Here is a 27,954-nt window from a genome sequence, read left to right on the forward strand (position 1 = left end):
GACATCACGGCATTAAATATTCCCGTTGCTTCTCCCACCTATCTTTATCACCACTGTACTACCAGCATAAAGAGACTCGGGGCCCAGTAATGTTTTTCTAACTTTAACCAGGCTGAAGTCCTATTTCTCCGCTGTAGCGTTTATCTGGCAGTCACCGCTGCCGCTTTGTCCGCTGTGCTAACCCAGACTTTTGTGCTGCCAGGACCAGGTCCTTCTAAGGGAGAAGGGGGGAAAGCGCCTACTGGGCTTCAGAGCGAAAAAAAAGAGTGGTGGAGAAGAGGACGAAGCGAAGTCCGGGCGTGGTAGCAAGAAGAAACTAACATTTTGCTTGCAAAACTTCAAGTTTTGGCACCAACAATGTCGCTGTCGGTACCGCAGAACGGAGTTAAGGCGGATAACGAACCCGTTATCGAGCTGTTCGTGAAGGTAAGACCACAACACAAATAGCATGGGGAAAAGTTTTTCATGGGAGTAACTAAACTACTCTAGTTTAACCAACATAAAGACATTGTGGCGATGACGGCCTTTATTTCTGGACGGATTTGACGTTACATTTGGTAGTGAGTTCACGTTTTCTGTTTTTAATCTGGCTAAGATCAAGAATGCTAGCCTTGCGTGATAAACTCGTGGACTCCTTTTTTAATTTTTTTTTTTAAATATTTGATTCAGAAACGATTTTCTGTCGCATTTAGAGGAAATAGTCTGAATTCTTCACCCTCCCAGCTACCGTGGCCATGTGGATTCTGTAGTGTCACAATAAGGGCGGATGCAGTTAGAGAGGAGAGGAGACTGCCATGCTGCAGCTGGGCGCTAATACTAGTACGTTAACAAAAGCTCAGTAACGGAGCGGTTACTGATGTTCTTACCGGCAGATTCAGCACGCTAGCGTTTGCACACGTGTCTTAGTTATATTTTCACGTGTTTTGAGATGTGTAGAAATTGCATCTCATAGTGATCGATTATGTTTTCCTGCCCAGTCATAAATGGATGCTGGAAAGGACACTCCATATTTACTTTGATGCCCTGGACCTGGTCAAGGATTTTTGACATAATGTTGTGATTGGCATTTTTATTTTAGTTCGCAAAGAATGGAGCTATTGGTATATGTTGCAGCTGTCTGCCATTGGTGGTGTTCAATGTCTTTGGACTGTAAAAGCCCAATCCCTCTAATATTAGATCCTGTGATTGGTAAGGAGCCTTGATGGATTGAGTTTAGATTAAGTGTAACTACTTCAGAAGCTACCGCTTTCCCTGTTCATCTGAAATCTTACATCAAAGCATCCCTGCCTGCCTTGGCAGTGTGAGTGGGATGGTGAATGGTTGTTTCCTTTCTTCAGCCTGCTGCTTTCAGGGCGGGAAAATGGCATAGAGAAGGAAAAGGGGGGCACTGGGGTGGAGGGAGCTGTGGGGTCCCTTTGACTGAGAGGGTGTGTGCTGTGCAGTGGTGGACTTAGCATTTTTGGGGCCCAAAGCAAACTCTTGCAAGGTGCCTTCTACATCAGTTGCCCCCCCCCCCAACTACTCCATTACACAGTCAAAAGAGGGTATAGGATTATCTGGGTGCACTTGTTTTATTTCTTAGGCCTTGTCCACACAGAGACGAAAACGATATGTTCCTGTTTCGTTTTGATAAAGTTTTCCGTAAACACAGGATCGTTTCAGGAAATATCCGCGTTGGCACTGATCCACTGGAAATGCTGTAGTTTGTGTGCCAAGCCTGTAAGTGGCTAGATCACAGAAAACTGCCCAAAACTTCTCCTGGTTGCCCTTCTGGTTGATCTAATAACATCTGGTGTATGTTGTTCTCCATGAGCATTTCTTGTTTGCGGTGGTGGTAAAGGAGCATCAGAAAGATGTGGTTCGCTGTCCACACCGAGATGAAGCGAAAAGCGTTTACAGATTTGTTTTCACTCTGGGACCCGGTTTACAAAAAGTAGTGTTAACGGCCCCCAAAACGCTGTTTCCGTACGGATGAAATGCTGATACGACATAAAACCTTTTGCGTATACTCCTGAATTTGTCTCTGTGTGGACAGGACCTTAGAGTCTACCAGACACAGAGAGGGTGAACTTTCTTGAATACACCGCCCCTGTTGAATGTAAGAAAAACAAGACCAAGCACACAATACGTCATATCACAGATAATCAGTGTAATATCAATATTTATGTAGAGCAGAATTTGGTAAATCCAAAGGAAAGTTGTTCCATTTTTAATTAGGATGACTGTTTTGGTTTAGAAACACAAAAATCTTTGCCCCATTTGAACTGATTCTCTTGACCCCTTAAAAAGCAAGATGAACAGGCCCTTGATTGTAGAGACAGAATAGATGGAAACAGAATTGCCAGTGCCTCTCTTACCTCTCACAGGAGAAGGTTACATCATTCCCTGGCCTGGAAAGTTTACACATGTGGCCAGCTCTTCCTCTTTCAGCCCTCCCTCCTTAAGACTGTCTGTGTAGCCTGTTGTATACCCACCAGGCGTTTCTTTCATTGTGCAGAGACTTTTGTGTTTGTGTGGTAGGCTAACAACTTGCACAGCTCTGTGTTATGTACCAGTGCCTGACATGTCAACATCTATTATTGATGCCGTTGTTCTCACTGCGCCGCTTTAAACACAGTCATGGGAGACAATGGAAGGCGCACAGGTTGCCATAGGCACACTGCTGCGAGCCAGGCCTCTGGGAACAGCTGATAACAAACTATGTGTGCTCTCACACAACAGTGTCAGATCTGTTAGGGTGCTGCCACATATCAAAGCTTACTAATTATACTTCTTGTCTGAGTTCTTGTAGGATCTTCAGACTGAACAGCAAAACGGCCTAATGTCCCAGTTCAGAGATTCTCTAAAGACTGTGCAACTTTGATGACTGAAGTGTTTTGACACATTTTTGTAGGATCCAGCTCTTAGTTTGTCATTGTCAGTTTTTATTGCTGTCAGTTGCAAATGAGTGTGCTGTAATGGCTTTGTGATAGGACGGATAAACCCTTGACCTCATCACAGCAGAGTAGATTACATATTGTTTTGCTGATACGAGTAGTCTGTGCCTGCACGCTGTACTTGGTGCCTTCCCAGCATCCACCCATGCCCGTTTTATTTTGCACTGGCATAAATGATAAAGTGGGAATGCTAAGCCTTAAATCTTCTATACTTTGATAATAGGGAAGTACCACACTCTGTAATGAAGATGAAGAAGATGAAAAACTACTGGTGGATAACAATTATATAAGATTATAGTAGGGTTTCACAGCTTTACATATCTAACCTACATTAGTTTAAGCATGCTGGTGAGTCACCTACCTATCTCTGAGTGTGACCTGGCAGTATGACAGTGAAAGAAATACAGACGAGTCAAGAGAAACAGACAGGCTTTACCTCTACCGTTGTATGTGCCTTTCAGCTGCATGTGTGCCACGGTCACATTAGTGATGGTGAAGCATTCTGCTGTCTCCTGATTCTCATGCTTTTGCCAGCAGCGTTCATGTACATGGTGAAGTTGTCTATGAATAAAAACTGCGTAGGTGACATTTGTTATTAGAGCCATGTGGATTTGATTTAGAACTGACTTTGTTTTTGTTTACAGAAAAAATATATAGAGATAAGATTTGGGTCCATAATCTCCCAGCTCTGATTGGTGGAGGGGCCTGTCTGTGTTGCCCTGAAGGCAACAGAAACCTTGGACATGCAGAAGAGCTATCATCCAAGAGGGCCTCTGTAGGGACGATCAGAGTTAGCATTGTAAGTAGAGGTGTTGAAAAAGAATCACTTTCAAGCCTGCATTGATGCAGAGGTGGAAAATAATCAGTGCATACTGGCGTTTCATGTAGATTTCACTTTACCTTTTAAACAGGGTGACTTTAATGCTTTTAAACAGCTGTGTGTTTTTGATTGCAAATCTTTTCTTGTCTTTACAGTAGTACTTGTCACACTTGATGCTACTCAATCAAGCCTTGCATGAAAATACTAACCTTGCAAAGCAAACTGGCAAATCCATCTTGTGAAGCTTCCGTCTGAACCGTTTGGGCCCGGTTAGAAAGTGACAGGACCAATCAGTGTCTAGGGGCAGTACTTTCAGGCACGGCGGAGTCGTGATGTAAGCAAGTAGCAATAAGAGGCCGGTGCAAGTATGGTGGAAGAGATTAGCGTGGATGCTGCTAAAGCACCAGTTTTATCAGAACTTGATGACATTTCTCCATTAAAGAAGAACAAGGATCAGCAGTGAGCTGTTTTCTTTTCAAAAATGGCAAATATCGTGTACTGACATGTCCACGGTCGCCATGGTTCGCGTTATGCATTCTCTGTTGAGTTTAATCCTTTGGTTGGGGCTACGACATCACGTTTTGTTGCTTTGATTGGCCCATTAAGATGTGACAGAACGTTCATCCGGTCACCTTCCAAGTTATTTTTCAAAGGTCTGCCCTCTCCCAAACACCGTTTATGAGAGGTTTTCCGGTGTGTCAGGTTACTGGGTTGCAAAGTCACTTCGGAATAGAGAAGAGCCTTTTCCAAAATGTTGCCACAAAGTTGGAAGCATAGCATTGTCCAAAATGTCTTGGTTTGCTGAAGCATTAAGATTGGCCTTCACTGGAGATAAGGGCCTTGAAAAACAGCCCCATACCATTATTCTTGCTCCATCAAACTTCACACTTGGCACAATGCAGTTAGGCAGGTAATGTTTCCAGCATCCGCAAAACCCAGACTTGCCCATCTGACTGCCAAACAGAGAAGTGTGAATCATCACTCCAAAGAACATGTTTCCACTGCTCCACAGCCCAGTGTCGGTGTGCTTTACATCTCCATCTGACCCTTGGCATCAGACTTGGTGATATGAGGCTTGCGTGCACCTGCTTGGCCATGGAAACCCATTCCATGAAGCTCTCGCCAGTTTTGTGTTTACATTAATGCCAGTGAAAGTTCAGAACTCTTCAGCTGTGGAATCAGTAGAACGTTGGTGACTTTTAGGCACCATGCGCCCTGATCTGTGTTTTTGCATGGCCTTCGCTTTGTGGCTAAGTTTTGGTTGTTCCTAAACGCTTTTACTTTCCAAATATATTGCTTACGGCTGACTGCAATAAACCTTTTTTAATTAGATAGACTTCATATAAAGACTGTTACCTTCAGCAGTGAAGTGAATAAAGCCTTAAGGTGTAGGCTATAATTTGTTTGACATTAGGACTTAGATATAAATCTGACTGCTTGTCTTCATGAATGAAAAAGTAGCCATGTGCAGTGATATAATAAATACCATATATTACTTTTATATGTAAGTATAATAATTATAAATTATAATTTTAAAGACCAGAATTTGTTCTGCTCTAAGTAGAGAGCTGCACATTTTGTGCTATCAGCTCTTACATGTGACTTAAGCCTTGTGATATGCTGTTTTATGAAACACAATGACCTTTTTCAATGCTTACTGTGCTCCACTCAATGCTGCTGCATTAAATTACATGCATGGCTAAAGTTGACTTACTTCACTGAGACTGCTGATCCAAAGGTTACCGCCTGTGGATGGTGGTAATCAAACTTGTACCTTGCCTTAATTTCAGGCACATTTAGCGTTTTGTTTCTGTGTTGCTTTTAGCTTAAACTCTTTCCTCTACCTCTTGGGCCAGATCAGAGGCAATTAAGTACTGCTTCTTTACAGTAAAATCAATGGAACAGTTTATATTTCCTGAGCATAAAGCAGTGCTGCAGTCAGCATCACGAGTTAGGGAACAATGATTAATGGGCTGTTGCTGTTGCAGAGTGCAACGCTGTTGCTGGGAGCTGTGTGTTTTTTCCACAGTGACTTTGCTCCATAACACTTACCCTGTCACTGCTTCTTCATTGTCACTGGTTGGTGGACTGGCTGACAGAGGCTTAGTTGACCTGGCAGAGTATTATCATACCAATCTTAAGAAAGGTTTTCCTTTTTGTTTCATAGATCAGCGTTTTCAAAATTCTGTTTTGTGATCCTGCTGGTAGCATATACACTCCCCTCCAAAAGTATTGCAACAGTGAGGCCAGTTCCTTTATTTTTGCTGTCGACTGAAAACATTGATTGCACCTTTTGTGTGAACCCACCTCATTTTTCATGTGATCAAAAGTATCAGAACAAGTGACTGACAGGTGATTTGCATTGCCCAGGTGTGTCCTATTACATTGATTATTCAAACAATGAAAGGCACTGAATGTCTGCTCAGTTTCAGATCTGGGTTTTGTCCAGCTGAAATGATGATCTCTTGTCTTATATATCTTTTGATGCCAGACCCATATGTTTTCAGTCAACAGCAAAGATAAAGGACTCAGTCTCACTGTTCCAATATTTTTGGTGGGGAATGTAGCTTGACTTGGGATCTTGGGGAAAAGAGGTTAGTTCTATTTATTACAAGCAGGATGCCTTATTTTTGCTGCCCAGCCAGAAAGCCAGTTGCTAATGAGGCATTTATGTGTGGTCAAGATCAGGAAGTCAAGCTTACATAGAACACAGATAAGAGACTTTAAAGACTTGATTCTGGCAGAGTCTTGTTGATTCATGCATCCTTGTATTTCCTTCCTCTTAACTAATAATTCTATGAATCTAACTGCAGCAATTTTTACCCGCAATACAGAGGGAAGCAAGCCCTGGACTGTTCCTCTGCCTCTCCGTTACATCATCGAAGAAGAGCTGTGCAACCTCTTAAAGGAGGAGAATCTGCCTTGCTGGTTACACATGTAACTCAATCAGTGTCAACATGATCCAGCAGGGTTGTGTTTCACATGCTGTGTTCTTCACAGCAGAGAAGTGTAATCCAAAGTGTGGTACCTGGACATGGAGGATAGGATGACGGGAGCACTTTTCCTGACTAATCTTCAAGGTGCACGGGAAACCTAGTGTCCTAAATACCAACCCAGGCTTTTTTATAATCCTTTGTTGAATAACTAAGCTGCTCATGTCTAACTTGAGTGACTGAGAAGGTAAAAACCAACATTTATTATACAATTATTGTGTAATAATATTTTCAGTCCTTTGTTTACAGAATCAGAATAATAGCTATTGTAACTAAAGCCAGAATCCTATACATAAAAACACTGATTTGAGATGCCAATTGATATTACGATTAGCTAAAATGACATATTCTATTCATGCATACTAAAAGGCTATTGTGTGAACTTCTCTCAGAGTGGGAGAGTAATAGGTTGATGGCATTGTTTTGTTGCCAAAGGCTGGTTCATACAGCAGCTGTATAGTTGGGACATTTCTCCATAGGAATTACACCAGGGGTTATTTAGGTTAAAAATGACTGCCCAGTGTAGATCCTGAGGTACTTAGCTAGTATTGCAGAGGCCTGTTCCCATGCCATTTCTATGCAAATGTGACAGAAGGCAGAGGTGTTTGTTTTGAATATATGAATAGGAATTCTTTGTCCGCCCTAGTCTCCCCACAGGTGTCTATGAGTGTGTTAGTAGGTGGAGAGTTGGAGCCTGTGCTGGCTTTAGTCTTCAGCTTATTGTTTGTTTTAGACACTTGGAACAACAGTCAGAGCGGAGGGTGATTGTTGGTTCATGCTGATCTCCCACATGTCTGTCTGCTTGTTTTTCCATCACTTTGTATCTGTGTTACTCATCACTCATCGGCCATCCGGTTCCTTTCTAGAAACTTGAACTTGCGATTTGTCTTATCTCTTCTACTCTAAGGCTCAAATACAGAAGTTAAACATCATCAAATTTGCTTACATCATGGCTGTATCATGGTTGTGCAGTAAGCCTCATTTTTAGGCATCTGTCTCCAACTTTCCACAGAAACTGGAGGCTCATGGGCTCCAACACAGAAGCCCTGTGTCTGACTGAAAGTCTTGAAGTTTCCACAGAATGATGTCAGCCTGAGTCAGAGCCCCACCAGGGATGTGATGGCATTTCCATGGTCCAGTATGATCTGACTCCTCTGTACAGTCATCTGTCTGATGCTGGTCAGACTCAGCTCTCATTACTCAACCAGTCTAGTACTGCTCTTATAAACATGGGCCAAATTTTAATACTTTTGTTGTTGTTTAGTTATTCTGTTCCTTACATTTTAGTCATTTCTATCCTTTAAAGTTTTAGTCTAGTTTTAGTCCATAAAAGTTCTCACATTTAGTCTCAACTTTTAGTCCAATCATTTATTCTCTTGCCTGATACAGATCCAATCCTGTGTTACCACATACCAGTGTTTAATTTATAACCTATACTTCTCCTGTGATGGCTAGTCTAGGAATCGTCTCTGTGTAAGCAGCAATAGCTTTCCCCTTTTCTGTAAAACAACTTTATTTAAGTTACAAAAGATCTTTGATGAAAAAAAACTGGGATGTAAAGTAAGTTTAGTTTTCTCCACGAAGACTGAACGACACTAAAATGTTAGTGCTGGACTGTCAGGTATTAAAAATTCAAAATATTTCTCCAGTATGCCTACAATCTGTTAAAACACAAGCAGATTCAAGGTAAGGGAGCCCATGCATGCGCGCATTCCTGTGCAAAGTGTTATATTATATACCAGGGGTAGTATTTGCATCAATAAAACCAAATTACATTACCTGGTTGAACAGAACTCTGCATACTGCTGGTAGTGGAATTCAGATTCATAATACTGACTACAGCTGCAGGACAGCCCTCTTCATCATCTCCAAGCAGCCATGGTAAACACACCAAAACCTAGTAGTAAGTCCTGTTGTTTGAAAATATGAATCCAGTGTTAAACTGCCATAGAATGGATTTTTGCAACACTGTCATCATCCGTTAAATGGATTGTGTTGTGCTTACATGATGACCGATGCCGCCATTGGCATCGCAGAGTGATATCTGACAGACATCTGCTCGGACTAAGTTCATTCATCAATCAGTGTTTCTGTCAGTGTAATTAACATAAGGCACAGCAATGTGGTAAAACTTCCCTGCTCTCCAAAATCAATGTGTTTTAATGAGTTGAATGCGGACAGTCAGACCTGTGCCATCTTGTATTCGATGATCGTTTGACAACTTTGAGCCAGACAGATTTGCATCCATGTTGACACATCAGAGTGAACTTTCAAAAGTATTTTAACTTTTGATAACCTATTATTCTCTATTGGAATCAGAGCAATGCTTCAAAGAAGTATAATGCAGTACAAAAACTGTTATCTTAAGTTAATTTGTATGTTTTAATTTATTTGCTGCAAAAAGCTAATTTTTGTTTTCAGGTTAATTTCAAGTTTACTGTCATACCAGCCGGGGTGCAATGAGGACACTGCCACTGATAAGGGTAATTTAGAGATAAGAAAAGCAGTTTGTTTGTTGTGATATTAGTCAGTATGTGGTTATAAATTCAGTTGACAAAGTTTTTCCTTGGTTGGTTCTGGCCCTGGACATCACAGCTGCGGATATCTGCAGTGAAGATCCTTGGTTTTACATCCAATAGTTCTGCTGATAAGTGTGCTCATGGGTTCTTGTTGAGGCTAGGGAGGGAGCTTTTAGACAAAATTTACATGCTGAAAGACAAACTGTGACTGTGACTCCCAGTGCTTTGTAGGGCCGTAGTCAACCAAAGAAAAACTTGGTCAAATAAAATCGCACCAGATCATCAATTAATGGATTGGTCGTAGGACGGACCAAAAAAAAAAAAAAACCTTCATGTTATTTCTACATCAAACTTATCACTGACAGTGTAGTCAGTGCATCTAGGTGGTAATTAGAATTCAAATGAACCCAAAATGAAGTAAACTAAGTAAATTACATTTGAACTTTTTTTTGTAAATTATATTTTGTAACACTAGAGAACTGAAAAAAAACATGTGACATCTCCCTTCTCACCCCTGCAAAAAATTGATTCTGCCAATTAAAGTAGCACGTGCGATTGTTTGACCAAATGGATTTTGGTTGAGCATGAGGTCATCGACCAATTAATTGACCAATCAACTTGAGGCTGTCAGCCCTAGTGTTTTGATGCTTTAAGTTCTTCACTGGAGTCCGTAACTGATTCACTACATTTGAGAATCTCCATCCCTTAAAACATGAGCTGTGCTTGAACTGCTTGTTGTCATGGAAGTTGTTGCCATTAGAAGAGCTGAATACCTCCAAACTGCTAGCCTTTGTTGTTAGCTGCTCTGCACAGCATTGTTAGCATAGAAGTGAGCAGTATAGATTGGCCTAAAGGATCAGTCTATTGCTTCCTGATCTGGCTGTTTGAGTCTGGATCAATAACTAATAGCAGGGTCCAACTGGACCATCTTCAGCGTAAACGCCATCCTCCTAACTCATCCGCTCAACCTGGTTCACAAGTCCTCTAGGATGTAGAGTAAACCAGCCTTCTGTAAGTTTGAACTCCTTGGATCTGGGCACAGTCCTGACCCCAGCCCAGTCTGCATACTTGTTCAGCTAACAGGAGAGGCGTTGCTAAGAGGTTTTCATGGCTGCCCACTTTCAAACGGACATTCCTGCTGTGTGTCAGAGCAGGAGGAGAAAAGCTGCTTGATGCGTCGTCACATCCTTATTCGGTCAAAGTGAGGCTTGAACTTGCTGAGCGGTCTACCCAATTTAGAAAATGAAGTGTGTTAGGGAGGGGAAGGTACAAGCCTCTATGTTTCTAAAATTAGAAGTGAGCTGGGACTGGGAGGACCATGCTTAGCCTGAACAGGATCCATTGTCCTTCACTGATGACTGGTGTTACTGTTACTCACATCACCTGGCAGCATTAATACTAATGAGAGCTCTGTTTGAAAAATATGTTGGTAAATAATTGAGGAAGTGGGTGAGTAAAAGTAGAAGGGGCTGAGATAAATGCTTCCACATTTTTAATGCCTGCTAATAAAGATTTCAGCAGAATGGACTTATGAAAAGAAACCCCTTTTGTGCTAGCTCTAAAACTCCAATTCCTTTAGCTGAGTACATGGCCGTGTGGTCATACTTGTAAGTTAAGGAATCATCCTCCTAAAATTCCTAAAACTAGACTGGTTCCTGAGCCTTTCAATACTACAGCTAAAATCTTGGTGATCCTTTCATATTCCTCTGTGACTTCAGGTTCCTCTCTAGGAATGACTATCTCCTCATTAAGACTGTACATGGCCATATCATCCTCTTTGATGCCTTTCCACACTGCATCTGTTTTTTTTTTTGTTTTGTTTTTCATTTATTTTGCATTTTAAATAATAAAATTAAAAATTGAAATTGTTTTTAATACACTGATGCTGAAACTTTCATTGGTCATTATTTTTTTCTGAACAGGTTTGATTTTTTTTTTTTGTTTTTTCGCAACAGTCCAAGTCATCTAAATGGGCGATTGATAATTCAGATCAGCACCTGCTGCTTCCTTCTCCTTCACTTGTTCAACCCCTCCCCTCTCTCCCTCCCACGCAGACAACCCTCACTTTAAACACCATGATTTATGTGTCCTTAGGACATTTTTCATTGGCAAACCTGTAGTCTTTGGCCAGGTGGTTTTATCCACCGCATCTGTAGCATTTTCTAATGTCTGGCTGGGGCTTTGGTCATGTGTCACTGACCTCGTTCACTGACCCGCTGTTTCATTTTCCAGATTTTTTAATGTCATGTTAATCCTAAATGTCTTGGGTTGCTACCTTCATTGATTTTGAAAACTTGCAGGCTTTTTCAAAATTCAGTCTGTCCACCAACAGCAGCTGTATACTGTCTTCATTTATCACCAAAGTTACAGTCCTGCACCAGCTTTCTCAGTTCTGCCACATAATCACCCACACTTTGCATATTACTGTTGTGCCCTCTGTTGGCACTAAGATGCAATTACATTCCAGTCCTGGAATTATGACATTTCAGGATTTTATTGAGAATCTTTACATATTTATGATTTTTTTAATGGCACCATTTTTGAACCGGTACATCCAATAAGTCTTCTGAGAGGTATCAAGGACAACTGGAGCAATGGTGTGGCGTGCAAAACGGCACAGACAGGCTGGCAATTATAGTAGTAAGGTGCGCCGTGTTTGTCATTACCTCAGTGACTGATCGATGATGATTGGAGTGATTTAGCATAATGGCCTCACTTTTCCGTCAATGAATGTTAAAAGGAGAGAAAGTCTTAAAGACATCCTGGCTCCCTTCCTGACACAGGTCACATTGTTCTGCCAAGGAGCCATGCTGTCCTGGACACAGACTCCTAGATAACATCCGACTCGAGCGTGACTCACCCCCTCCACTCAGCAGCTGGCATTAAATAAACAGGCATCTGTTGACTCATGATCAGACTCAGCCTAAATAAAGCTTGAGTCTGTTAGCGGTAGTCAGCTGTTGCTGCTTCTGTGGACCAGGCATTGCTGAAGCTGCTTCACATCTGGAGAGATTTTGTACCTCTTCTCTTAAGCGTAGCTTTCTGCAGCATGTGGGCTGTTTGGGATATAGGGAGGTGAAATGGCAAACTGGGCACTGCAACGTGTTGCTGTGAATGCCTCTTATGTTTTGAACCACTCTGCTGGTTTATTTCTTGGAAAATATCTTTTTCAGTTGCAGTGCTTTTCGTTTTTCAGGCTTTTTGGAATAATTTCTTGCCTCCCTGGTGAGATTTTATCGGGGTGCTATTTTTTCTTTCAAATGCTAACTGGTAATGTAACTCAAACAAAAAGCACGCTGTGTTGTAGTCGTAAAGGAAGTACGCCAGAAGCCCTTTTGTGAAATTAACACCATAATGCATGTTAGAGGCTTCATCTAAAATTTCAGTCTTAATTCCTACTGAAGCATTTTCTAGGGTGCTATTTTAATTTATTGTGCTCACAGAAGAAAATCTCACCCTAAGTCCATGCAGTGAAACGTAGGATAGTAGTCCTTTCACTGTTAGGCAGTTTATCTGCCACAGGCAGCCAGAATACAGCTTCAACAGCATCATCACGTAAACTAAACAAAGCACCATCCTCGGTGGGAGTTACAGGACATTTCTGGAATAGTTTCTCCCTCCTCCCAAATGCCCAACCCCCCATTACCTCCACACAGAGGCCCAGGATAGGGGGGGGAGGATAAAGAAGGAAGAAGAAAAGAAGCAGCATGTTAGGCGGCACACTGCCACCATTCCCACAATGCCCCACCTCTGAAGTAGTCTTTTTCACAACTTGTCCAATGACTTATGGTCCCTAATTTGTTAAATGTTCTGTCTGACTGTCTTTGCAGCTGATCTGTTCTGTTCGTGTCCGCACAGTAGTGGTCTACTGCAGACTCCAGAGGGAGAGGACATTACTCAGGGAGTAGACAGAAAGAGTGTGATGTGTCTTTTTTAGCTGCTGTGGCTGTCCTTTTGGCCACTTGAGGCTCAGAAGTTACATGAACTTTAAGCAGCCTGTTGTTCTGAAGCACATAAAACATCTTTTTTAATTCATAAGCGATGCTTTTTTTGCTAGTACAGAAAACGGAATTGATTTCAGACAGTTTACCTGGGATCTGGTAATCCCCTTCATCCTGCACTCAGCTTTCCATGACATATGTGAGTGTCCATTGCCATGGGAACTGTTGCTTTGCTGCATTACTGTCCTTGTTCCTGAATGAGTCTCAGTAGGAGTAGTGCTGCAGAGAAAAAAAGAGGTAATCATCCCATTGATGTTTTTTTTAATCTCCTCAGGATCAGCTCTTGCTAGTTTTGTCAAATGACACCCATGATACCATCAACATTTCTTTGGCAAAGCTTTATTTCAGACTCAATCATAAGGTGAAAAGGAACTTTGATTTGCTAAACAAAAGCAGTGCTCTAATCCAAGCTTTTCAGATGATGAATTCGCAGGGGGAAGAGGGAGAGGGAAAGGATAGGCTCAGTACAATGGGAGCCAGCGGGCAGATCAAACAGAGCCATCCCACTGGGCGTCACACAGAGGACAACAGCAGCCAGGCTGTCCGCACCAGCCAGGAGCTGCTAGACAGGCTGAACACTCCAGAACAAAGTCCACCATTGAAGACAGCTCACAGGCTGCATTTATGAAGACAATTGAGCTGATTTAAAAATTGTTTTATTTGTATTGTATTTACCTAAAAAGGGAAAAAAACATTAATGACATAGGTCCATGCACTTGCATGTGTCTTTTAAATTATTTATCACACTTTGCACATCCAAACAGACACAGAAGAAAACTGTAGTGAATGACTAAAGAAGAGTGTCTCGAGTCACAGGAGGCACACTCAAGTGTTTAACATGCCCTTGGACAGTAAAACTCTGAATGAAGAGCAACATTCCAGGGTCGGGATACTTGAATGCCCTCCATGCTTACCCTTGTGAATGCATGAATGAGGTGTATTCTGTGTTGGCCTACCTCTGAGGATGGCATACCTCAACAGGCCTCATAGAGTTACATTGCTCTGCAGCAAAATAAGATGGAGGTTCTTGGGCATGACTTAAAGATCAGAAATTATGTTTGACAGTTGTCTAGTTTAGACTGGATTGTTATTCCTTATCCTTGATGTAAAAAACATGGAGGTTGTTGGTGCTGCATGCCATTCTCCTCCTGAGCGGACATTTGTAAACTGTGCCTGTGCTTTTGGGCTGGATAGTTGAGTCCTATATGAGAACACACAGGAGATTATTTCTTTTTAACTCATTTGCATTGGTTTGAATAAGGATGTTGATTTAGGCAATTATGGCATGTCTTATTTGACTAAAAGCAGGTATGATGAAGCTGTCAGTCAGGATGCTTTTGACCCTTCTCAGCTCTACCTCTTGTTTCCTCACACTGAGGTGGAAATGACTAACCACATTTACTTAAATTACTGTAATTGAGTAGTTATTTAGGTACTTGTACTTTTTTGGGTATATTTTGAAATCAGTCATTGTTTTTTTATTTGGGTAAGCTTTATCCGGAGTAACTGTGCTTTTACTTGAGTACAATAGTCATGTACGTTTTCCACCCCTGGCTGAGGAGGAAGAGGAGTAATGTTAATGAAACACATTTAAAGTTAAGTTTAACCCTTTAAAAGTGTCTATAATGGGCCACACTAGTTCAGCTACAATTTGGAAAGTGCCAAATATTTTACAATATGACAGAGCTGCTTTAACTCTTGAAAATATGTGGCATGGTGGGCCTCCTCTAGCAAGAACAAAGCAGCGAGTGAGCCTCATAGCAAGGAAGTCCATACTGATTAAGAACATACTCTATGCCTTTAGGAACACCTGAAGTCACAAGTGGGAACTCTAGCTCAGTGGATAACTTCACTCATGGTGGAAATGTCTCTCATATCAAAAACAACAAAATCCACCGGAAACATGAGCAGGGATCCCTGTACAACAGGGAACATCCAAACACAGTTAAACACTCTGCCCAAGAGCATGATGGGGAACTTCACCCACACATCCCCACAGATTTGAAATCACACTGGGCAGAGCTTAGCTCAGTTGACTCTACAGAGCTGAACTATACTGGTAGGTCGACACTTTTAAATAACTCCAACACTGAAGATCGTTTCACTCAGAATAGAGTTCAAATCAACTTCGAAATGTTTAATGCTAACATATCAACACTCAAGTTTTTGCTGTGTACAACAGCTGTTTTGGGATTTGATGGGGAATCATTCTCTCACTCACTACTGCTGTTTAGTCAACAGAGGTGGAAAAAGTACTGTAGTATTGTTCTCAAGTTAAAGTGCAGTTACTCTGGTTAGAACTCACTTAAGTAGAAGTTGAAATACTGATTTAAAAATGTACTCAAGATAGTACAAGTACCTTAAAAAAAACAACTCAATTAAAATAATTTGAATATAAATGATTAGTTTCTTTCCACCACTGACCCCTGGTCACTAGTAAGGGTGAGGGAAAAAAATCAATACAGCATAGTATTGCTATATTTGCGAGGCGATATAATCATATCATGTCTACCACAAAGTATAGATTTTTTCAAATGAATTGCTAATATGAACATAAGTCCATGATACTGGATAAATAGCATCAGTTGCTTTTCTGTCCACTTGATAATGCTGTTGCGCCCTTTGTCCAGGGAGGTCGGCAGAGGTGACGGTCATACAGCCGGAGAAAGTTAGTACAACAAAACATGGCAGCACCAGGGAAAGTACATTAGGAATGCAAGCAGGACACGAACAACATGGACATGGCACATGGGGTTTGCAAGGAGTGCCACATTAAGTTAAAATAAAATACTGTGGTAATACTGTGGTGATAAAAATGAAGGTAAAGCTAATGCTAAAGCAGCTAAACAGATGAAAAAATGTCATAAATAGCAATATATATCTCAATATATGGCATCGCAATACTCTGTACTATATTGCAAAATGTTTAAAATTGCGATAATAACGAATCGTGGCATAAGTATCGTAATAATATTTTATCCTAGGGCCACTAGTTATTCCCACCCCTGGTTACTAGAATGGCCTTTTATAACAGGCTGGTCCTGAGGAGCACTAATGCTATCCTGGATTGTCTAAATCATTTGTTTCAGAGCAAGTTTGCCCTCAGGTTGTTGTTTCAGGGCTTCCATGAGGAAGACAAAAAGACTCTGGGTCTCATTTATCCCCCACTGCAATAAATTTACTTAGTGGCAGATTTCTCTTGTTATTCTTTCACTATTATTTCTCTTTGCACATTTTCACATTGCACTTCTCATTATTTGGTAGTAATTTCTCCATGTCAGTGAGCTCTGGACTGATTTGTTTATTGCTGATTTTGTGTATGTTGTTCTTCATACTGTATTATTTTTATTGTGTCGGACTTTAAGGTTTTAATTGGTTCTTATTTCACTGCTGGTGTTGTCTTTGCTGTCTTTTTGTGTGCAAAACTAATGAAGAGAATCTGAATCTGATCTTAAGTAGGTTTGAGGCACATTTTCAACTAAATAGCTGCCACGGATCGTACTCAGAGACTGACAGCCCCCAGGCTTCTTCCAATATTTTCTACAGTCTGCAGTAAAAACACAGACTGGGTCACCAGTATTGTTCCAATGTAGGGTTCAGTGTAAATAAAGGGTACAGTGATTGCAGAGCTAGTGATGGCTCAGGGTTATGTCATTGCCTTTTCTTGGATAATTTCCCTATTCAGAGTAGCTGATTTCATTAAGCTACTGCAAAAAGCTGAGCCATGAAAATGGAAGAAATGATTATTTTGGCCTCTGAAGACTTCAAACCATATTAGTCCTCTGCTGCACCTGTTATTATCCCTAAAAGGCTGTGAGCTGGAGAATAATTTAGAGTCAGAGATGGAGAGAGTGCGTGACAACAAGAGAGATGGTTGTTGGGAGGACAGGAGATATCTCTGACAGTTCATGGTCGGCACCATTGCCTTTCTGTGTAGGACTGTGTGTGTGAAATCCAGCTGTGAATACTTGTATTTAAAATGTTCCTTTCTTAAGTCTTTATCTGCTTTTGTTGTCCCATACACTGAGTATTAATTGACCCTCCTTGCTTGCATTCATTCAGTCTTGTTGAAACAAGAGAACATATTAGTCTTACTTTCAGAAGTCTCCTCTTACTCTTAGACAGCAGTTCTGCAGATTAATGGAGGGAAAGTGTGCTGAGTAGAATAAGGAGGTCTGCTCTTCACTCTTTCCTTCCTACTTAAGTGTTTTGGGGGAGTGCTGTTGTGTGTGAAAGAGTCATTGTCTGAAATGGCCCTCTGTTGCTGGGTGCAGTAAAATGCTCTGGTCTATAAATTGTGCAACAGAGTTGTGATCCCTATCACGATTGTCTGGCCCTTTTTTTCATTTACTCAGAGCGAGCGACCAGAGTTATCAGTGGAAGAAACCTCTTACAGATGTCGTTAAGATCTTTGTCTGCTCTCTGGTTTTGTGTTTGCAGTCCCACCCTGTGCTTACTGGGCCGACTAAGATAGAAAATAGAAATGCGCACTCAATCTACAATACACTGCATATAGTTGATGTGCTGACTTGATACCTCTCTGTTTGTTTAAGGCGGGAAGTGATGGAGAGAGCATCGGGAACTGCCCCTTCTCCCAGAGGCTCTTCATGATCCTGTGGCTCAAAGGAGTCGTCTTCAACGTCACCACCGTGGACCTAAAGAGGTGTGTCCTACTCCCATTTTCCCTCCTACTCACTTCTTAAGCTTCTTTCAGTGGCAGCTGATCTCTGACTTTGCTTGATCATTCTGGGCGTCTCTGCAAAAGCCCTTAGTAAAGCTTTGATCCATCATCACCTCTAACACGCTCACTGCTTCCCTACTGCTTATTTGGTTTTCCCATGACCCTTTCCCAGGCCAGGAGAGATCGGAGCAAAATAAACATTCAAACTCTGGAGAGGCTATTTAAGGTTCTTTGCTGTGCTTACTTCCTGCTTGGATTTTGGTCGGGAACATGTTATTTTTCAACCCTGGGATCAAAACAAAGCTCTGAAATATGGAGTGCAATTTTATTTTCCCCCCTCAAGCTGAAAGTGGACTTGCTTTCACACATGGATACCAGAAGCTAAACCCACTGTGTCTGTCTGTGTGTATGATTCATCTAAATACCCCTTTAATGTTTTTTTTTTTCCACTTGCACTAATGCAGGAAAGATAAGTGCTAGGTTATTTTCAGCTATGGTCAGATGTCTCTGGTCTATATGGCCATATTGATAATGTGTGTTTGACCCAGTGATTCTAGATTTCTGGGACCCTCTCCTCTGAGGCTTTGAGACCACTGCCTGCTTAAAAAAACCCAAGATGTGCTAGATAAATACATAGAGTCAGTTGTCAGCACATAGGACATTAGGGCGTTCTTTGGGGTTTATTTGCATGAAGCTAGGCAGAGGGCGTGTTACATATAACTGAGCATGTTGATAGCCTGTAAAAGGTAATGAAGGATGTCCGCCTACTTAGCTGTGTCTGTTTACCCCACGCTCCTCAAACAACCTTTTTATAAGCTGGAGTGATTACTTAGCTTCCTTTCTGTCTTTCTAGAGCAAAAGGTGATGTAGACTTTGAGTTTTCTATCCTTTGTGGTCTTGTTTTACCTGTAAAAGAATCTTAAAGTCACAAGTCAACATGTTTTAAATTCCAAGTCCCTCTCAGGTCAAGGCTATTGTGTTGAAATGTCTTCCTTTATTGAAAGCCTGTGATTCTCAAGGCAATAATTTCTTCCGATCCGTTGTGGTATCAGTGAGGTTGGCGCTTCCCCTTTGCATGCCGGAGAGCTGAAGTCATTTCCCTTTTCTTGTGCCCTTAAGTGGCTTGTCCCAGAAAACAGTGTTCATATTGTCAAGTCCTGCACCATTTGAGTTGCTGAGTCTGTCGATGCTAGTAACATTAGATCAGAGTGGATTCTCAGTATCTGCAGGCTTACAACAACAAATTAGGCTCCAGCAGTTGTGAAGACACCGCTATGGGATTCAGCCGTCTGGATTCCACAGTTTCACAAGTCAGCTGTGTTCACACTTATCAAACAGCACATGCTTATTTTTGTTTGTGTCAGTGGCATCGGCCTGCCAGAGACATCTGGTACAAAATGTGTGGGTTTGATGGCTACATAGAGAAAGGGAAATACAAACATGCTCACAGAGAAAAAGACAGAGCATTGCAGCTACAGAAGGAGATTAAAAAAAAGTGCTGCATGGTGTAGTAAGATATTGAAGAACCACAGAGCCTCTCCGGTGATTTGATCTGCTTAAAATAGTCTAAAGTGAATGGATACAGTGCTGTGAAAAAGTATTCAACCCCTTCCTGGTGTCTTTTTCATTGCATATTTGTCACCCTTGTTCCAATCCTCAAACAAATTTTGATATTAGAAAAATGTAACTCACAAAAAATGTTTTTAAATGAAGATTTCATTTATTAAGGGAAAAAAGCCATCCAGATTTACCTGGTCCTGCCTGAAAAACAGAGAGTATTTGCCCCATTTCGGATTCCTGATGTTTTTGCATATTTATCACACTTAAATGTTTCGGATCATCAAACCAAATTTTATTTCACAAAGACAACCCAAGTAAATACTAAATGCAGTGTCTGGGGAAAAAATCCAAACCTATCTGGCCCAGTGTGAAAAAGAAATTGCCCCCCTTGTTAAATCATGAGTTAACCGTGATTAACCACAGTCCTTGGAAAGCTGAGCTCAATTTCACTGGCCACAAAACACAAGACAAAGTTAAGCAGGCAACAAGATCTCATAACGAAATGCATCATGCCACGATCCAAATAAATTCAAGAACAAATGAGAAACAAAGTGATTGAAATCTATCAGTCTGGAAAAGGTTACTAAACCATTTCCAAGGCTTTGGGACTCCAGCAAACCACAGTCAGAGCCATTATCCACAAATGGAGAAAACTGGGAACAATGGTGAACCTTCCCAGAAGTAATCAGCCAACAATAATTACTCCAAGAGTGCAACAACAACTCATCCAGGAGGTCCGAGAAAACCCAGAATGACATTTAAAGACCTGCAGGCTTCACTGGCCTCAGTTAAGGTCAGAGTTCATGATTCAACCATAAGAAAGACACTGGGTAAAAATGGCATCTATGGGAGATTTCCAATGCCAAAACTACTACTGAAAAAAACAGAACTCATCTCACATTTTCCAAAAAACATCTTGATGATCCCCAAGACTTTCGGTGAAAATATGTGAACTGACGAGACAAAAGTTGAACTTTTTGGAAGCTGTGCGCCCTGTTTCATCTGGCGTTAAGCTAACACAGCATTTCATCAAAAAACATCCTACCAACAGTCAAACATGGTGGTGGCAGTGTGATGGTCATGGGCTGCATTGCTTCTTCAGGACCTGGATGATTTGCCGTCAATGATAAAACTGTGAACTGTGCTCTCTAGCAGAAACTCCTGAAGGAGATTGTTCAGCCATCAGTTGGTGACCATCAAGATCAAGTGCACTTGGGTTGTTTAGCAGGCCAGCTTCTGAATGGCTTAAAGACAAGTCTGGACTTAAATCCAACTGAGATGCTGTAGCATGATGACCTTAAATAGGCTGTTCATGCTAGAAAACCCTCCAGTGTGACTGAATTAAAACAATTCTGCAAAACTGCATTTTGTATTCACTCTGGTTATCTTTGTCTAATATTAAATTTTGTTTGATGATCTGGAACATTTAAGTGTGACAAACCTGCTCAAGAAATTGAATTGGGAAGGGCGCAAAACACTTCTCACAGCACTGATTTAGTTATATTTTCTCCCTGTAGCCTAAGATTTCCTATGTAACTTGATAACGTAGATTTCATGAAACATATAATATAAAAACATTACTGTTTGATTGATGACTGAGTCATTTGCCAAGGTCTGAAGTTATCTCTCCTCTTTCAGGAAGCCTGCAGACCTCCAGAACCTTGCCCCAGGCACTCACCCACCCTTTATCACCTTCAACGGCGAGGTCAAGACTGATGTCAACAAGATTGAGGAGTTCCTTGAAGATGTCCTCTGCCCACCCAAGTCAGTGTATCTAAAAGCTTTCAGAATGAATGCTTTTAAAATTCAATGATGGTTGGCAGACTTGTGTGGATGTATGTATTTGAAATAGTGCGGTCAAAACAAGGCCTTCATTTTCAATTGATTAATCACAAGATGTCAAGGTAAAGAATTTAATGCAAATAAACTGCACTGTCGTCACATGACAGTTTTAAACAACTTTCCACTGTTGCGTTGTAAATGTGATGATAAAATGAGCCAAACATTTTGTGGTCTTTTGATTTTTAGCATTTTATACAACCAAAAGATTCGCACCATCAAGAATTGATAAAAAAGTCAGCCTCTCTCTCCCCTCTGCCTGTGTTTGTGTATGCCTCTACATAGAGCGTAAGAACAGAAACACACAGATAAAAGAGCAATCACTCACAGGAAGAAACGTGTTGCAGTACTACATCTGAAAATGCTCAGCTCATCAACTGATGTGCAGCCATCCTTGTTTATAACTTTACTCCAGTGTCGCTGCTTTTAAACCTCATAAAAAGTTATGGTACTGTCTGAAGGCGTGTTATGAAAACTTGTTCATGAGGAGTAACTGTGTAACTTTAGGGACTGACAAAACACCAATGAAGAGGCAGAGAGACACAATAGGAGGCAGACAAAAGAGCAGAGGTAGGCCTACTGTACAGCCAGTTTTTATGTAACAAAAGTAACAGATCAGTTACAAGTAACTTGTGAATTCACTCTTAATAATGTGAAAGCCAGAATAAAATATGGACACAATGTATTATATTTTCAGAAATGTATAAGTATAACCATTTACAAACAGGATTATATGTTAAATCTATCTGTTAACAAGAATAACAATAAAAATGCTATTTATAGGTGCCTTTCAAAGCACTCAAGGTCACCTTAAGCCGGGTGTACACAGTGCGATTTTCTTCCAATTCAGCCCCGAATTTCAAGTCATACGACTCACTTTGGTGTTGGGCCGACTTTGTTGGATTGGGCGTGGTTTGTCATGCCATGTACACAACCTGCTCCTGACTGGTTGGAAGGATTTCTGGCATGTTTGATATTTTGGTTGTGCGACTCCAGACACTTCACAGTGAGAGCAGAAACGTGAGCAGAATATAAAACTTTGGGGGATTGTTTTCCTTAGTTAACTGCCAGACAACATCCCAAATTACCATGACAACAGCTAGAATGCCTTTCTGGTGCACCCCTGCACTGATAAAGGAAGTAAACATTTTATCACTGTTGAGTTTGTAAAAACCAGGATTGGATTTCCTGTGTACATTCACAGCGGGAGGAGGTTGGGTTTGGTGGATAGGTAGAGCTGGGTGTCATCTGCAGAAGAGTGGAAGTTGATATTGAATTTATGGAAGATGTGACCATGATGAATAGTAGGGGGCCCAGGACAGAACCCTGGGAACATGGGTAGAGACTGGGAAAGGATGGGAAATTAAGGATTTTAGTTGTATGAACTGAGAACAGCCAGAGAGGTAAGATTTAAACCAGTGCAGGGGTGTTTGTGTGATGATGGAGGCCGGTCTGTCAAGGTGGATGTGATGAGAAATGGTGTCAAAGGCCGCACTCAGATACTCATATTATCAATATATATGTGTTTAATTGCAATTAATAAATCACAAAACCTGTAATTAATTAGATACATTTTTTAATTTCTTGACAGCACTAATTTGAAATGGACAAACCTGAACAGTAAGACTTGTAGTATTGTATGTTTTACTTTTACCAAAAAATCTTACAAAAAGATCAAAACCAACAATCTGATAGACTTCAAGTTAAGAAATACTACAAAGTTCCCATACAACTTTTAAGAATAAAAACATTTTGTTTACTTGTGTTTGTGTTTATCTGCAGGTACATCAAGCTTGGTGCAAGACACCCAGAGTCGAACACAGCTGGTATGGACATCTTCGCCAAGTTTTCAGCATATATTAAGAACTCAAAACCAGATGGAAATGAAGGTGAGCTCACTCCGTCTGTCTTAGATACACATACAAACACAGGATTGGGCACACATGTTACGAGCAAAGACAGCCCTCTAGTTGTTTACAGAGAATTCTCCGGTTGCTAGGTGACATCAGGAGCCCTGCTCTGATTGGTGCATTACAGCTTCACTGGGGAACATAGAGCTTTTGTTCAGCTGTCTTTTCCTTTCCTCATGCGCCTTTTATTGCCTGGAATTGTCTGAAACCAAAAAGCAGCTAAACTAGATAAAAAAGGTTCTGAATCCACATTGCCTCAACCTTGCTCATTGATAAGTCATGCCCCAACATATGAGTTTAGTTTAAAAATATGACAGATATGTAGGTTGTTATCTCATTGATTCTGTTTCAAGCAGTTTTTTGGAATTGTTTTCCAAGAACGGTATTTATGGTATTAAAAAAATACCGAGACTTTGTGTCATATTTTAGTCGTCTGTTCTCCACCCTGGGAAAATATTGAACCATGGTGAGTTGGATGTGAAAGCCAAGGCTGTGTAAATAGAGTCTGAGACTGGATCATAGGCTTCGGTGATAAGTGCTCTCCAAAGTCACTTCAGAAATCTATAATGAAACTACTAAGTCATTCATGAAGAACATTCATGTCATATTTTAACACTTGAAGGAATAGTTAATGAACAATCCACAACTAAAAGGGATAAATTGTAAAAGGAGTGCATGATAACAATGCTGTGTTCTAAAAAATAGTTTTTTTAATCTGCCAGCCACATTGTTATTATTACTCTTTTGTAATTGCGTGTGCTCCTTACCTGTGCTCATAAAATGTCTGTTTCCTGTATGTTTAGTGCACATTAGTAATTGGGTCTTGATGAAATGCTGCCTCCATGTGGTTGAACAGCAGATGGGTGTAGCAGCTGCAGTAGGCCTCATGAAAAGCCTGTTAAAAGTAGATTATTTGCACATGCTGAATAAATAGTTGAACTCATCTCTTTAGCAGTTTGTGCTGTATAATAATTTCATGTCTTTTTACAGCTCTGGAACGCGGACTTTTAAAGACACTGCAGAAGCTGGACGAGTATCTTCGCTCACCGCTGCCTGATGAGATTGACCACAACAGCATCGAGGACATCAAGGTCTCCAACCGGAAATTCTTGGATGGTGATGAAATGACTCTGGCTGACTGTAACTTGCTGCCAAAGCTGCATATAGTCAAGGTGAGCAAAAGACATCAGTGTTAACATAATGGTATAGAGCTCAACAGGGCCTGTTGTTTTTTTTTGATGGAATGTTAGCTCTGAAGTGACATTTGCCATTCAGATCCCCCATAGACTTTTAGCATAGTCTTTATTTGAATCCTTATTGAACCAAGCTAACCTAATACATTTGATTCCATGCAAAAAGCGCACTCAAACACAGAGAAAAAGGCAGAGGTACCAGACTGTTTTTACATATTTCTGTAAAAGGAGAAGGGAGCTATATGTATCCCAGAATCCATTGCGGCCCTGTATTTGTTGATAATTATTTCAAGCTTTTAAACAATGTATTTCTCCTTTCTAAACTTGCCTTTATTGTGGTTAACATTTGAAATGATGATTTATAATATGTCCTAGTTTGTGTATATTTTGCTTTATATTGTGGCGACATGAATTGTTGTCAACAGTCAGTAAACCAAGACCACACCAAACAGAAATGCTGCCGTGACACTAAATGATTGTGGGTATAGCAGGATTTTTGGCTTAGATAGCGGAATAAACTATATTTTCTTGAACAAGGGTGATATCTTACAAAATGTTTTCTTGCACAGGAGCATATATCATCGTTTCATAAATGGGTAGCTCGTGCTAAGTCTAATTTCTGAAAATGAATGGGACTTTGTCATCAGAAAACACTTCTAAAGACGAAGGAAAAGATGAGTAAACAAATAGAGATCACATTTTCCATTGATGTTTTGCAAAAACACTGATGGCAAAGTCATCAGTCTTAGTACCTACCGTAGAACAAGTCCACCAGAGCATATCTTTACATATTTACATGCTGTAGTGCCATTTTTTTCAGAGTATTTGAATTGGCTATACATCAATACAACCCTTAGAACCCAAATTTTAATGGTATGTATGTATTAGGTCCATAGTAACAAATTGAATTGCACAAAGTGCAAAAAAAACACAAGAAAAATTAAAAGCATTTTTTTTAAACCAATTTTCCTAAATACAGAGATGTCATAGCTGTATCCCTCAATATTGTGACTGTAAAGAAGTCGTACAAGATAATTTCAAACCACACAAAAATTACTTGAGTATGTTCATAACTTAATTTTTGAAATACACTCATCTTTATAAACTGTGGCAAAACAAAAATAAAATGAAATTGTGCTCGATTTGCAAAAAGACAGCATCTCTATAAAAAGTAAACTATTTACAGTAGTGCAGTTAAATCTCTAAGTGTGCCAAATACTTCTGAGCATCCATATGTTTGCAGAAGACCATGTTGAAATGATAACAAGTGTGACTTGTGACCTGCCAGAAAACTACACGATTCTAGCCCAGATTATATTAGATTATATTGTTTTTGATGTGTGCGCTTTGTACTACATTTCTGCGAAAGAAGGAAGGATATTTCTAGAAGGAAACAGTACTCTGGAACACATTGAATGGATGATGTTAGTGTTACTCCTCTGGTTTTATTTGCAAAAAGAATTATTGCTCTATCTTTTTTGGTAACAATTCTACCTGCGGTTAAAAATAGATATGCTGTTTGTATTGTGACTTTGATATGTAAACCCTAAAAATCTTAATAAATATATGTTTGAAAAAAACAGATATGCAAATGAGGGTACCAGCGCTCCCATAGGTTTTAAAAGGTTAATATGCCAGAATAGCTGCTTAGGGGGAAAGATTTCTAACTTTTGATACCTACCCTATTCCTCCTCCAGGTTGTGACCAAAAAATACAGAGGCTTCGACATCCCCAAAGAGATGACTGCCATTTGGAAGTACCTGAACAACGCCTACACCCGTGAAGAGTTCACCAACACTTGCCCCAGTGACAAAGAAATTGAAATAGCTTACGGAGACGTAGCCAAGAGGCTGGTCAAATAAGTTCCTCTGTCCTGATCCCTTACCACCTGTAACCCCCCTTCAATAAAGCCTACACCCCTTCTCCAGCACTGGGACTGATGTGCTCATTCATGAGAAAGAAAAAATTCTGGACTTCTTTTCGTTCTCTCCTCATCTAGGGCAAATCCAAATGCATGAACCCGTGCCAGCCTCCAGTTCCACGACATTCTCAAAGACCTTTTAGTTGATTAAGAAATGGCCAACTTTGTTCCACCTGTGTTGCTTTTGTTTTTTATTTTAATGAACATGAGGTGATGAAGAAGCAGCCGCCATGTATCAGAGCTTATCAATGTTTGAAGCCACATCACAACACTCTCTGATAAGTGACCTTCAAGCCGACCTTCCCTGCATGCAGACAGAAGGTCGTGAACTGTTCTTAATTTTTTTTGTGTATTTTCTCAAATAGCTCTTTCTAGAATTGTATGAAACAAACACTGAGAAGCATTATTATTATTAGAGGCGTCATAAACAGTGTTGAAGCTTCAGTGTTTAAGTGTTTTGGAGGTTTAAGAAGAAGCTAATCCAAACCTGAGTGGTTGACATATCAAATAAGAGATGCTTTATTTTATTTTTAAATGGTTTGAAATAAATCAAAATAAGCATAACTGCAGGAAACACTATCTAGTATCCATGCTAAGATTTCCTTACCGCCTCACATAAACAAAACTCTTGTAGCTTAGCTCAGTAGAAATGTAGAGATTTTCCTGTACAGGCTGCATAGATAACAACTCAGGAGTAATCTAGCCTGAGGTCTCAGATATTTTCAGTATGTAGCTAACACAGACACAAGCATTCAAAGGTGTACAGACCTATGTTAATCACAACATAGTCATATGAAGTGATCATAAAAACACACTGAGCATGAATAGCTTACTGAGTCTTCTCTTATAAAGTATGAAGGAAAGTTTTCACTTGGTCATCTTGACTGTAGCAGTAATTTGGACTTGGATCAAAATGAGGTGCATTATTCCAATCTCACTGTGGATACAATGACTCTGACTCTGTAAAGCACCACCAAAAGAAACCTCATGTTCTCACTGTTCCTTCTCCATAGCATACAGAATGAAGGACTTTAATTTCCAGTCAGGCATCAAGAAATGTGACACTAAAAATGATTTTTATAAAACGGATCAAAAGGAGTAGCATTTAGATGCATGCCAGGTCCTATTTCACTTCATCTTCAGTATGTAGGTTGATCTCTAATGTAGTGAATGTATGTTACCAAACAGTAGCTCCAAAAGTGCTTTAGTGCAGATAAAGCAAAACCTGTTTTTGATTTCTGCAGATTGCCATGTTTTTGATATTTGTTATAAAACAAATTTGATAAAAGGAAATTGTAAATATTTTTTGTTTTGGTAGCTTTGGATTCAATGTGTAAATTTTATACATTTCATCAAAATTGTGTGGAAAATGGGCCATTTCCTTCCTACTTGGACTCGGTTATAGATAAAACATCTCCGCATTGCCTTACTTGTTTTTCTCTGCACAGGAAGTTTTTTTATTCGATCATTTCATTAAAGCATTGGTGTGTAAAGAGTAAAAACATATCCAAGTTATGTCATGGCTTTTTTTTTTAAAACAATATTGACTGAACTGAAATAAACTTCTTATTGGCACACTGA

The 27,954-nt window shown here is 40.3% G+C and overlaps 1 protein-coding gene across 1 annotated transcript; it reads left to right on the top strand.

Moving 5' to 3' along the window:
- On the top strand, positions 1 to 27,954 carry clic4 (chloride intracellular channel 4). The gene is made up of 6 exons (XM_041812858.1): positions 1 to 426; positions 17,823 to 17,932; positions 21,149 to 21,274; positions 23,132 to 23,238; positions 24,250 to 24,431; positions 26,150 to 27,954. The coding sequence occupies exons 1-6, from the start codon at positions 358 to 360 to the stop codon at positions 26,312 to 26,314; spliced, it is 759 nt and encodes a 252-aa protein (XP_041668792.1). The 5' UTR covers positions 1 to 357; the 3' UTR covers positions 26,315 to 27,954.

Source organism: Cheilinus undulatus, linkage group 18, assembly GCF_018320785.1.
Source record: "Cheilinus undulatus linkage group 18, ASM1832078v1, whole genome shotgun sequence".
NCBI lineage: Eukaryota > Metazoa > Chordata > Actinopteri > Labriformes > Labridae > Cheilinus > Cheilinus undulatus.